At 43.6% G+C, this 12,855-nt stretch overlaps 1 protein-coding gene across 1 annotated transcript in view; it reads left to right on the top strand.

Moving 5' to 3' along the window:
- Nucleotides 1–6,186: 6,186 nt before the first annotated feature.
- Nucleotides 6,187–12,855, top strand: part of LOC309569100 (Fc receptor-like protein 4) — a gene marked incomplete at its 5' end in the record, with an annotated part of 51,443 nt that continues 44,774 nt past the window's right edge. Inside the window, one exon of the mRNA XM_082274864.1 lies at nt 6,187–6,598. Within this exon, the coding sequence (XP_082130990.1) occupies nt 6,187–6,598 (412 nt within the window). The remainder of the gene's footprint in view (nt 6,599–12,855) is intronic.

The following is a 12,855-nucleotide window of genomic DNA, read 5'->3' as shown; positions in this document are numbered from 1 at the left end:
AAATTCAACAACAGGGTGAATTGCTTCAAAAGAAGTTAAAACCATGGAGAGTTGTCCCACAGCAGGAAGAGAAAAGATAAAAGGTCGACTTACATCTGTTGAGGCTGCTGTCACCCATGAAGGTGAGAAAAACACAACTTTCCCAGTGAAGAAAAACCTGTCTCCAAGCAGGGTCAAGGTGGTTGCTCTCTATGCTTGGGGGTTTACCATACCATCCTGGGTTCCCTGTTGGGTTCTGAGCAGTGTTAATTTAATTGACGTCAAAAGACTATGACTAAAAATTAATTGGAATTGGACGTTAAAAATAACACTGCTTCTCAGTTGGGTGTAGGTGTCAATAAGAGGAAAACGTGCCAAAAAGCCCATCCCTGACCCAATCGGCGATGGGCTTTTTTGCAGTGGGGTTTCTAAGAAATGGCAGGAGCCGTCTGCTTTATTGGAACATGTGATTTCTTTATTTCATTAATTAAATTGCATTTTATGGCTCTAAATTTCCATCTCAACTACTCAAAGCTCCATCTCATCCATTCAGAGCTCCAACTCATTCACTCAGAGCTCCATTTCATTCACTAAAAGGTCCATCGCATCCACTTAGAGCTCCATTTCGTTCACTTAGAGCTCCATCTTTTTCACTCAGAGCTCCATTTTAACAACTTAGAGCTCCATCTCATCCACATATAGCTCCATCACATCCACACAGAGCTCCATCTCATCCACTCACTGTTGTCTTTTTTGGCTTTTTTGCAGTGGGGGTTTCTAAGAATTGGCAGGAGCCTTCTGTTTTATTGGAACATGTGATTTCTTTATTTCGTCAATTATCTCTGACCATCTCATCCACTAAAAGGTCCATCTCATCCACTTAGAGCTCCATCTCATCCACTCAGAGCTCCATCTCATCCACTAAAAGGTCCATCTCATCCACTTAGAGCTCCATTGCGTTCACTTAGAGCTCCATCTTGTTCACTCAGAGCTCCATTTTAACAACTTAGAGCTCCATCTCATTCACATAGAGCTCCATCACATCCACTCAAAGCTCCATCCCATTCACTCAGAGCTCCAGCCCATCCACACAGGAGCTCCATCCCATCCACACAGACCTCCATCCCATCCACACAGACCTCCATCTCATCCACTCAGAGCTCCATCTCATCCACTCAGATTACATCGCTGCCAGGACCTCTACATTATTTTTTATTACCTTAAACTGAAGAAGTGGCAATTTAAAGCCACAAAATGCATTTTAATTGGTAAAATAAAGAAATCTGATGTTCCAATAAAACGGACCAATCTTGTCTTTTTTGGCTTTTTTCGCAGTAGCTTTTCTAAGAATATGCAATTTCTTTATTTCACCAATTAAATTGCATTTTATGGCTCTAAATTGCCATCTCATCTATTTAGAGCTCCATCTCATACACTAAAAGGTCCATCTCGTCCACTCAGAGCTCCATCTCGTCCACTCAGAGCTCCATCACATCCACTCAGATGACATTACTGGAGTATGCTGTCCAGTTCTGGGCACCGGTCCTCAGGAAGGATGTGCTGGAACTGGAGAGAGTCCAGAGAAGGGCAACAAAAATAAATAGGGGAATGGAGGTCATCAGCTATGAGGAAAGACTACAAGCACTGAACTTATTCTCTCTGGAGAAGAGACGATTGAGGGGGAATATGATATCAATGTACAAATACTGTACTGGTGACCCTAGCATAAGAAACAAACTATTCAGAGAAAGGGAATACAATAAGACACGTGGCCACTCACTAAAACTAGAGGAAAGGCGGTTTAACCTTAAAATACGTAGGGGGTTCTTCACTGTCAGAGCAGTATGGATGTGGAATTCACTTCCACAAGCTATCGTATCGGCAGGGAGCATCGATAGTTTGAAAAAACTGTTAGATGGGCACCTTAAAGACCACAACACACAGGGGTATACAATGTACAACATACAGGGGTATACAATGTACAACATACAGGGGTATACAATGTACAACATACAGGGGTATACAATGTACAACATACAGGGGTATACAATGTACAAAATACAGGGGTATACAATGTACAACATACAGGGGTATACAATGTACGGTTAACAGCAAACACACACACATCATAGGTTGAACTCGATGGACGGATGTCTTTTTTCAACCTCACTAACTATGTAACTATGTAACCTCTACATTATTTTTTATCACCTTGTACTAAGAAAGTGGCTAATTAAAGCCACAAAATGCATTTTACATGGTGAAATAAAGAAATCTGATGTTTCAATAAAGCAGGTGACTCTTGTCAATTCTTAAAAACACTTGGGGAGTCTCTGCCAATTGGACCATCTATCTAAGACTTGGTTTGGTCTCTTACTACTTTAAACTCACTCTTACTACATCTTAATGGCATATTTAGATTTCTCTAATGAATTCCCACACTTAAATGTGTTTTTAAAATGTGACTCACCCATTGGAAGGCACAGAAACACGAAAAAGTATGACAAAAGGTCCATCATTTTGCTACGCGTGGTAGGTTGTCTCCTCTCCCTGTATGAAGATTTTATCCATTCAGTTGATTCTTTTCTGGAGTGTTGAGGTTTATTAGTGTGTATGATAGCCAACAACAGTTTGTGAAGTGGACAGTAGATGAAGCCACAGAAGCAGAACGGATGCGACTTTTCTCACACCTCCTTCACATCTACACAGCTATCTCTGACCAATAAACAGGCTGGAAATGATGACTGTGGCTGTGTATAGGCGAGAGGAAATAGTCACCTTTGAGGTTAACGCTTGCTGCTATATTTAGGATGATTTTAAAGGCTAATTAGGTTCAATGTATTTTATCTTCCAGTCTCTTAAAGGCAAACTTCTTTAGTTTTGGGTCAATTTAAATACATTTATTTTAGTTTATACGTTTTTAAACGTTTGTATTACATAATCTTTAGCTGTGTTTTACAGATAAATTTTTATAACATTACAAATGGTTCCCTGTGTTATTGATAAAGACAGCACGGCAGCTTGCTTTGCTTCTCATTTTGTCTAATTGAAACCTCTTACTGAACTGAAAAGAGGAGTCATAAATAGTAAAGGAGAAATTCATCTGCATTGCTGATTGTAATAAATACATGGGAGGCACTGATTCTAATAAATATATAGGGGGCACTGATTCTAATAAATACATGGGGGGGGGGGGGGTACTGACCCTTCTGACCAGGTGCTATAATCATTGCATAAATCAAATATCCTTAAAAAAATTGTGCGCTGTCCCTTCAAAAATAAACCTCTCCCTATAATCAATACATGAATTGCAAACAAAGACAATATGCAAAATAACAGTGATATGGACTTTGAATGTCCCACATGCAAGGTTATGGACAGTGTGGTACCCCACCAGGGTGATGCCGCGGGATTTTCAACCAGGCAGGTTGAGGAGCCTTGCTTAATTGGGAGAAAGCTGGCTTATCAGTTTCCTCATCGTTTATAAAAGTCCACTTTGAGACCTGGAGCCTGGGGCGATCCAGGTGGGATGAAATCCTTGTCCTTGGTGCTGATTTTGTGAACCACCAGCTCATTGGTTGGTTCCGTGTCTTCTGGGCTATTAGTGGTGACCTGACGATGGTTCTGGGCTCTACCCTCCGGAAAAGTCAAGGCGTGCAAGGTAGAAGCCAGAGAGTTCAGGTGTGCACTGTGCAAGCCAGAGACCCAAGCCTGAGGTCGCTGCCATGAGTCAGGAAGGCTGCACGTGGGAGCCAAAGCAGTAAGGGGCTGCATACTGTATGTGAACAGAGTGTGTTTTAAAGACTGTCTGTGAGAAACAGACAAAGGGCCTGTACTAGAAGGCCTGAGCGGCATGGCATAATGTGTGACAGATTGGAAAAGATAGTAGGACAAACCCCCAAAAATTCTTCAAATATATTAATAGTAAAAAGGTTAGGTCTGAGCATGTAGGCCCAAAATAATCTGGAGTGCGTGACTGGGGACAAAGAGATGGCAAATTTATTAAATACTTTCTTCAGCACTGTGTATACGAAGGAGCATAGGGGAGCTCATGACCATAATGAGGACGGTATTGACACAGCCCCAAATGATCCACAATGGCTCAAAAGTGATATGGTCCAGAAATATTTAGATAGAATAAAGGTGGATAAAGCACCTGGACCAGATGGCATCCACCCATGGATCCTAAAAGAATTGAGCTCTGTAATTTCAAAGCCTTTGTTTCTAATTCTTAGGGACTCATAAAGGGCTGGAAAAGTACCACTGGATTGGCGTAGGGCCAATGTGGTGCCTATATTTAAAAAAGGGATCAAAGTCTTTGCCAAGTAACTATAGACCTGTTAGTGTAACTTCTATAGTCGGGAAGACACTGGATAGTTTAATAAAAGACCACATAGATGAGTTCTTGCTGGAAAACAATATTTCAAGCAACAGACAGCATGAATTCATGAAAGATAGAAATTGTCAAACAACCCTGATTTCTTTTTATGAGGAGGAAGGAAAACCTTGGACAGAGGGGTGGCTGTGGACGTAGTACACTTGGACAGAGGGGTGGCTGTGGACATGGTATACTTGGACAGAGGGGTGGCTGTGGTCGTGGTATACTTGGATTTTACAAAAGCATTTGACACAGTTCCCCACCACACAGGGCTAATGTGTAAGGTAAAGTCTAAAGGCTTGGAAAGATCAGTTTGTAAATGGATAGAAAACTGGCTATAAGATAGAATTCAGAGAGTAGTGGTTAATGATTCTTACTCTGAATGGTCTAAGGTTATCAGTGGTGTACCCCAAGGTTCAGTGTTCGGACCCTTACTTTTTAATAGCTTTATAAATGATAATTGGATTAAAAGTAACATTTTAGTCTTTGCAGATGACACCAAGCTTTGCAGTGGAATAACTTCCTTATAGGATGTAATCCAATTTACAAGCTGACCTCAATGCACTGTTTCTTGGGCAACTATGTGGCAAATAAGGCTTAATGTTGATAAATGTAAAGTTATGCACTTGGGGGCTAAGAATATTCATGAATCATACATACTAGGGGGAGTAGAACTGGGGAAATCCATAGCGGAGAAGGATCTGGGTGTTCTGGTAGATCCTAAGCTTAATAATACAATGCAATGCCAAGCCGTGGTCTCCAAAACAAGCAAAGTCCTTTCTTGTATTAACAGATGCATGGACTCCAGAGAGAGAGAGATATCATTTTGCCCCTGTACAAATCATTAGTAAGACCTCATCTGGAATATGAAGTTCAGTTTTGGGCACCAGTTCTCAAAAAGGATATCGGGGAACTGGAGAAAGTGCACAGAAGGGCAACCAAACTGGTAAGAGGCATGGAGGAGCTCAGCTATGAGGAAAGATTAGAGGGACTGAATTTATTCTCTCTTGAGAAGAGGAAATTAAGGGGGGATATGATCAACATATATAAATACATAAGGGGTCCATATAGTGAACTTGGTGTTGAGTTATTCACTTTAAGGTCATAACAGAGGACAAAGAGGCACTCTTTACGTCTAGAGGGAAAGAGATTTTGTCTCCAAATACAGAAAGGTTTCTTCACCGTAAGAGCTGTGAAAATGTGGAATAGACTCCCACAAGAGGTGCTTCTGGCCAGCTCACTAAATTGCTTTAAAAAAGGCCTGGATTCTTTCCTAGGTATACATAATATACTTTGGTACTAATATTTATAGGTAAAGTTGATCCAGGAATTATCCGATTGCCTCTCACAGCTTGCAAAAAGCTTGCAAGAGAATGCAATTGGGGAAGCCCTGTCAAGACACTGAGGCCAGATTGCTGTTTGTGGTGCAGAAAGTGGGGGCATGCTGTGTCCAAGTGTCTGTTGTCCCAGCCTCCGGTACAAGGTGACAGGGCCAGACAAGGGTCTGTAACAGTGTTTGGGAAGCCTGATTTGAGTGCCAGGAGTGACCGATAGGCTGATCAGAACTTGGAGAGGTGCATGGTTGCCCGTAGCCACAGCGGTGATGTCAAGTCTGCAGACCAAGTGACAAAAGTATTGCCTGCAGAGGATCTTGGCAAGTTGAAAGCTACAAAGCTTCAAGGAGAGCAAAACCATTGAGTTTGGGAGAATCAGCAAAGTACAGTTGGGAGAGCGCCATCTCCCTTAGCAGCGAGAGATTGAGTGTCAACCAGAAGGAAGAGCTACAGTGGAGATGTGGAGCAGCGTCCCACTAAAGTTATGTGCAGAATATGGCTGGAGATATTGCTACTGGGCAAAAGTCTTTGTCTGCAAGCCCAGATTCTTGTTCAAAAGTGTTTGCAGTCACCTCTGGCCACAGTGAGGAAGTACCTGTTGTGCCTGCAGGGGGTGCTAAGGAGCCAGAAATGCCTGCTGCAGTTTCATCCCGCGGCCACCAGGGAGAGTTGGCCAGTAAAAATGCAGTAGAGGAGAGACAACGTACTCAACTGAACATGGCAACACTGATGGGTAAGACTGTTGCTAGTGAAGTAATGAAAGAAACTGACTATGTGACTATGAACACTGGAGTGGAAGTGACCCCAAATGGGAGATTCATGGTCTGTGTGGAAAAGGACTTGCCTTGTTGCAGTGCCCTGTCTAGCAGGGAGGCTGGTGTTAAAATTGAAGGCGACAATGGGATATGTAAAACTGCTAATATTGTCTTGGTTAAAGTTGATGGTCCAATTGCTAATGGGCTAGTAAAGCTCACTAGAGTTAAAAACATAGCTGTGCTATCTCCCTTGACAACTGTGACTAAAGGCACTTTTCCACTGCAAGTACTGGCTCGGCTCTACTCGGCCCTGCTTGGCCCGGTTTGCTTTTCCACTGCTGGTTCCGCATGGTACGGTGTTGGAACGGTTCAGTACGGTACGGTATGGTTTGCTTTTCCACTAAAGTTAGGTAGGTGGGATAACAATGGGGTGGGTGGGATTCTCTGACCAATCAGTGGCTAGTAGTGACTGCATGCAAAGGATTGTGGGATATGGTACCGGTATGGTACCTCTTGGAACCACAATCGAGGTGGTACTGTTTTTGAGAGCCGTACCGTTCAGTTCCATGCAGTGGAAAAGCGCCGCCGTACCGTACCGTACCGAACCGTTCCTACACCGTACCATGCGGTACCAGCAGTGGAAAAGCACAAAAGCGAGCCGAACTGTTCGGTTCCATGCAGTGGAAAAGCGCCTTAAGGCCACGGAGGTGTCCCTAGAACCCCCCAGGGAGCTCTGCATTTTGGAGCCAGGGATTGACCGGGACAACTATGGTGCCACTCTGATGGATAAAAGGGTACCTGAACCCGGTAATAAAAAGATGTTAAATGCTAAAACTGAAATGTTTTGAAAATACTCATGGTGGAAATGGGTTAATGCCCAGTCTGGTAATGACAGGTGTGAAAGTGTTCATGCGTTTAATGAAGTGCCACAGGAGCAAGGTGGTGAGCTAGTGGTATTGCAGCCTTGTATGGTTAAAAATGTATTGCAGGGTTCTTCAAACTATGGCCCTCCAGTTGTTCAGGAACTACAATTCCCATCATGCCAGGTGAATGTCAGAGTTTTACAATGCCTCATGGGATGTGTAGTTCTGCAACAGCTGGAGGGCCGTAGTTTGAGGATCCCTGGTATTCATCAAAGTCATGTTGGAACAGGAAGGAGCAATCCCCAAACTGTTCCCACAAAGTTGGGAGCATGAAATTGTTCAAGAAGTCTTGGTATACTGACGCCTTAGTTCCCTTCACTGACACTAAGGGGCCAAAACCAAACCCTGAAAAATAACCCCACACCATAATCCCCCCTCCACCAGATGATTTGGACCAGTGCACAAAGCAAGGTCCATAAAGACATGGATGAGTGAGTTTGGGGTGGAGGAACTTGACTGGCCTGCACAGAGTCCTGACCTCAACCCGATAGAACACCTTTGGGATGAATTGGAGCGCAGACTGCGAGCCAGGCCTTCTTGTCCACATCAATGCCTGACCTCACAAATGGGCTTCTGGAAGAATGGTTAAACATTCCCATAGACACACTCCTAAACCTTGTGGACAGCCTTCCCAGAAGAGTTGAAGCTGTTATAGCTGCAAAGGGTGGGCCAACTCAATATTGAACCATATGGACTAAGACTGGGATGCCACTAAAGTTCATGTGCGTGTAAAGGCAGGCGTCCCAAAACTTTTGGCAATATAGTGAGCGTGTGTGTGTTATGGGTGTGTGTGTGTATATATATATATATAAATGTAGCAGGATTCCCAGCCGTTTTGCTGGTTATGGTTCCGCCTGGGTTACCACTAGCAACAACAGCACATTTAAGCATGTTTCTCCAAGTGTGAGCACTGAGACAATGACCAGTCCAGTATCTTTGGGTTTTTGTATTTATTGAGAACTTGGATGGGAGAAGGGAATGAGTGGGATACTCCTTTGGCTCAACTATACACAAATTGCTAGGGACAACTGAAAAATGCTGAGTGGCGCTGACTTGACGCTGGCTAGATGCCGGTCAACGACGGTTGACGCTGGTTAACGCTGGCCTGCTGCCTGTTGACTCCAAACTGACTTTGGACTGCTTTCTTGGTTAAAGAAGTTCTCTTTGAGCTCCCTTAAGCACTCCTTGCTGAGTTAGCTACTTGTACTACTGCTGCACTGCTGAACACTTCAGGGCCCACACCGGCGCCCCCTTTCACTGACTTATCTTCAGGGCTTAGACTCTGGCACCCCCTTTTCTAAGCCTTCCCCTACCGGTTAGCTGGCTCCTGGATCCCTCTGACCTTCTGGAGTGGTCCCCTCTCCTAGGCAGACCCCTGGGCAGTTTCGAGTACTCACAACACTGTTTTTCCTGGAAACTTCTGCCCAGCAGCTCCACTCAGTCCACAGCACTCTGGATCCTTCTCTGCAGCTCAGCTCAACCTTCCGTCCTCTAGGCCGACTGCCCAGGACACCCTCACTAGCGCTGGCAGGAGGAGAGACAGCCGTCACCCTCCTCCTGGGACTCTGCTTCCCACCAAAGACACCCTGTCATGTGCTCCCCTCAGACTTATACCCTATCCCAGGGTGCATTGTGGCAGGTTCCGCCCACTGAGACTAATATAAGCCCTGGTGTGCTAGTGGTCAGATTTCCTCCACTGCCGAACAAGTGCCCTCATTGGATACAGTGGGGAGACTCCCCAATCTCAACAGACACACCTGGAAACACATGGCAGCCTAGCTGAATAATCAGGCCCCCCTGATAAGCAGACAGGGCCGCAATATGCTCTTTTCTAGCACCTACCTAGGAGGGTGCTAAATATATATATATATATATATGTATGTTTTGTTCTCACTACACGCATACCCCAGGCGTGTGCAGCTCAACATACAGCTAAACCTTTAATCCTGCAATAACCAGTCCTTTTGTAACTTAAGGCTTTATTCCAGAGATAGAATAGTGGTCACATGACAGGTTACAAGTCAGAATGGATATGCGAGTAGGATTGTGAATAGAGGTGAAACTGTAAATAAACATATAAAGGCATATAATCAGTATACAAACATAAACAACATATGCAATGAGTATATAACCAACAGTTCATAGGCATACCAGCGATGCTTCAAAGGGGGGTTCAGGAATCTTCCCACAGCAACCTCAGATGCTGTCTGCTCCTTCCTGAGGTAAATCTTAAAATGGAGATTCTCTCAGAGAGGGGTGGAACTAATATCCAGCAATAAAGTACAAGAAGTACCATAAAGTGCTGTATAACAGTCTATGTCACAGTGGCATCTTGTGGACAAGATTGGTATTACAAGTTCCAATAGAATTAATTATTTCCTTATGCTGGAGGCATGACAGTGTATATGTATATGTATATGTATATATATATATATACATATACATATACACTGTCATGCCTCCAGCATAAGGAAATAATTAATTCTATTGGAACTTGTAATACCAATCTTGTCCACAAGATGCCACTGTGACATAGACTGTTATACAGCACTTTATGGTACTTCTTGTACTTTATTGCTATATATACACATATTTTTTATTTTAATTTTTATTTCTTTGGTGGTAGATTTGATGCCTCCATAAAAATGAATGGTCAGTCACTAGTTAAGGCAACAACTGTAACTACTTTTTGGTTAATAATAAAAACAGAACAGCCAAATTAATCGAAAAAAAAAAGGTTATAAAATATTAGATACAAATATTTAATAAAATAGGGTAAATTTAACATCCCTCTTAGATTGTAAGCTCTGACGAGCAGGGCCCTCTGATTCCTACTGTATTAAAGTGTATTAGTAGTGCCTACATAAATCCTTTATAATAATAATATTATGCAAGTGACTGTTGGAAATGAATGGTTTATTTATTATACGTTCAAGTCATTAAATCTTCATCTTTACATTTTAAAAACATATTGAGTTTGCAGATTTGAAAGCATTTTCCATTTCCCCATTTCATAAATAATTTGACATCTCCTCCTTCTTCCTTCCTTCCTTCCTTCCTTTAAACTACAGAAACCTTTTTATAATTAAATTGGTAAAAAAAATCTTCTTGCATATTTTTCTGCCAACATGTGCCCCACGTTATCCGTACTATTGGTCGGTAAGTACAGTTCATTTAAATGTATACCATTTTCCCATGTTTTACATACATTCCTAATTATTGGGAACAAAGATACTCTGGCAATTAATTCATTGTTCTGTCTACAACGAGTTAGTCAGGGGGGGGGGGGGATACTAAAATACTAGTCAGTGTTTTTTATTTTATTTTTTAAATGTTAGTCTTGGCTCAAAGACCTTTAGGCTGCATTCACATGTCAGCGTTTGGATCGCGGGCAGAACCGCCACGGTTCCGCCCGCGATCCGGAGATTATTGCAAATCGCGGGACGCCTAGCTTTGCCCGTTGATTTGCAATAGCCCCCCAAACGCCGAGCGATGTTGCCGCGATTTCCGCCTGCCGAATCGCGGCAACATCGCGCAAACAAAATCGCGGGACGCAATACGCTCCAAAGAAGCTCTTGTACTTCTTTGGAGCGTATTGCGTCCCGCGATTTTGTTTGCGCGATGTTGCCGCGATTCGGCAGGCGGAAATCGCGGCAACATCGCTCGGCGTTTGGGGGGCTATTGCAAATCAACGGGCAACGCTAGGCGTCCCGCGATTTGCAATAAATCTCCGGATCGCGGGCGGAACCGCGGCGGTTCTGCCCGCGATCCAAACGCTGACATGTGAACGGAGCCTAAGTTTGCTAAAGTGCTGTGTATTGCATTATTTGCATTATTTAAAAATAAGGTATACGTTTAACTGTTTTTATTTTGTTGCTCATTGCTGCTGATCTCAAGCAGCCTCCTTACAGTCCACTTAAGGGAGTGAAGTCAAAATCTGGTGTAGCTCTTCATAGAAACCAATCAGCTTCCAGGTTTTTTGTCAAAGCTTGTTTAACCACTTTACCACCGGAGGATTTTGCTGTCTTACGTCCAGGCCACTTTTTGCGATTCGGCGCTGTGCGACTTTAACTGACAATTGCGCGGTCGTGCGACGCCGTACCCAAACAAAATTTACGTCCTTTTTTTCCCCACAAACAGAGCTTTCTTTTGGTGGTATTTGATCACCTGTCCGCTTTTTACTTTTTGCGCTATAAACAAAAAAATAGCGTTTATTTTGAAAAAATAACAATATTTTTCACATTTTTTCATATGAAATTCCCCCCCCAAAAAATGTAAAAATCAAATTTTTTTAAAATTTTTGTCCAATTTGTTTTCTGCTACCTATGTTTGGTAAAAAAAATCACGATAAGCGTATTTTGATTGGTTTGCGCAAAAGTTATTGCGTTTACTAACTACGGGAAAGATTTCTGTCATTTTTGGTGTTTTTTTTTTTAACACGTAATGGCGGCGATCTGCGATTTTTTTTGCGGGACTGCGACATTGCGGCGGACAGATCGGACCCTTGACTGACATTTTTGACACTTTTGGGGGTACCAGTGACATTACTACAGTAATCAGTGCTATAAATATGCACTGTTACTGTAAAAATGACACTGGCAGGGAAGGGGTTAATTTTATTGGAGAGGGAGGGGTTAATGTATGCCTGGTGCTTACTAATGTGTGGGGGGGGAGGTGACTATGTGACAGAAGGACAGATCGGATGTTCAGCTATGCTGAACACTCCGATCTGTCACTCTCTGTCACTTAGGAGATCCGCCCGCTCTCTTTACACATCTCCACACTCGATTCCCCGGCGATCGGGGAAGAGCGGCGGCGATCGCCGCTGCTTCTCCCCCTGCGCCTCCGGTGGCGCACGAGCGCCGCCTACGGGGGGAGGAGTCCAGCGACGTAGGTCTACGTCGCTGGACGGGATCGTGCCACATTGCTGCAGTAGCAGCAATGTGAGCAGAGGTAAAGTGGTTAAACAAGCTGAAGATAGAGGCTGATTGGCTACCATGTACAGCTGCACCAGATTTTGAGCTCTCCAGTGGCAAAGTTTTGCATGTTCGCCCTATTCTCTGGATGACCTTGTCCCAGCACTGCTGCCCACAGCCTATAAAACTCTATGAGAGGCGGACAGATACTAACATTTAGGGCAGTATGTGCCCAGGGACCAATGCTTAAAACGCAGATTGCTTGCATTCCTAGTATTCATCCCTGAGCACATACTGCCCTAAACATTACTACCGCTTGGTGCACCATCCAGCCAAAGAAGCTGTAAGTCTCATATAGCAGTGGTCCTCAACCCTGGTCATCAGGGCCCACTAACAGGCCAGGTTTGCAAGATAACTGAAATACATCCCAGGTGATATCATTTGCTGCTCGGTGATTGCAGTATTCTAGTCTGCATCTCCCCAAGGTAATACTTAAAATCTGGCCTGTTAGTGGGCCCTGAGGACTGGAGTTGAGGACCACTGTCATATAGCGTTTTCTAGACTGCTATC

Source organism: Pelophylax lessonae (assembly GCF_965119305.1).
Source record: "Pelophylax lessonae genome assembly, chromosome: 13".
Classification (NCBI taxonomy): Eukaryota; Metazoa; Chordata; class Amphibia; order Anura; family Ranidae; genus Pelophylax; species Pelophylax lessonae.
The sequence above is the reverse complement of the archived record's forward strand: the minus strand, read 5'-3'. Positions and strand labels throughout refer to the sequence as shown.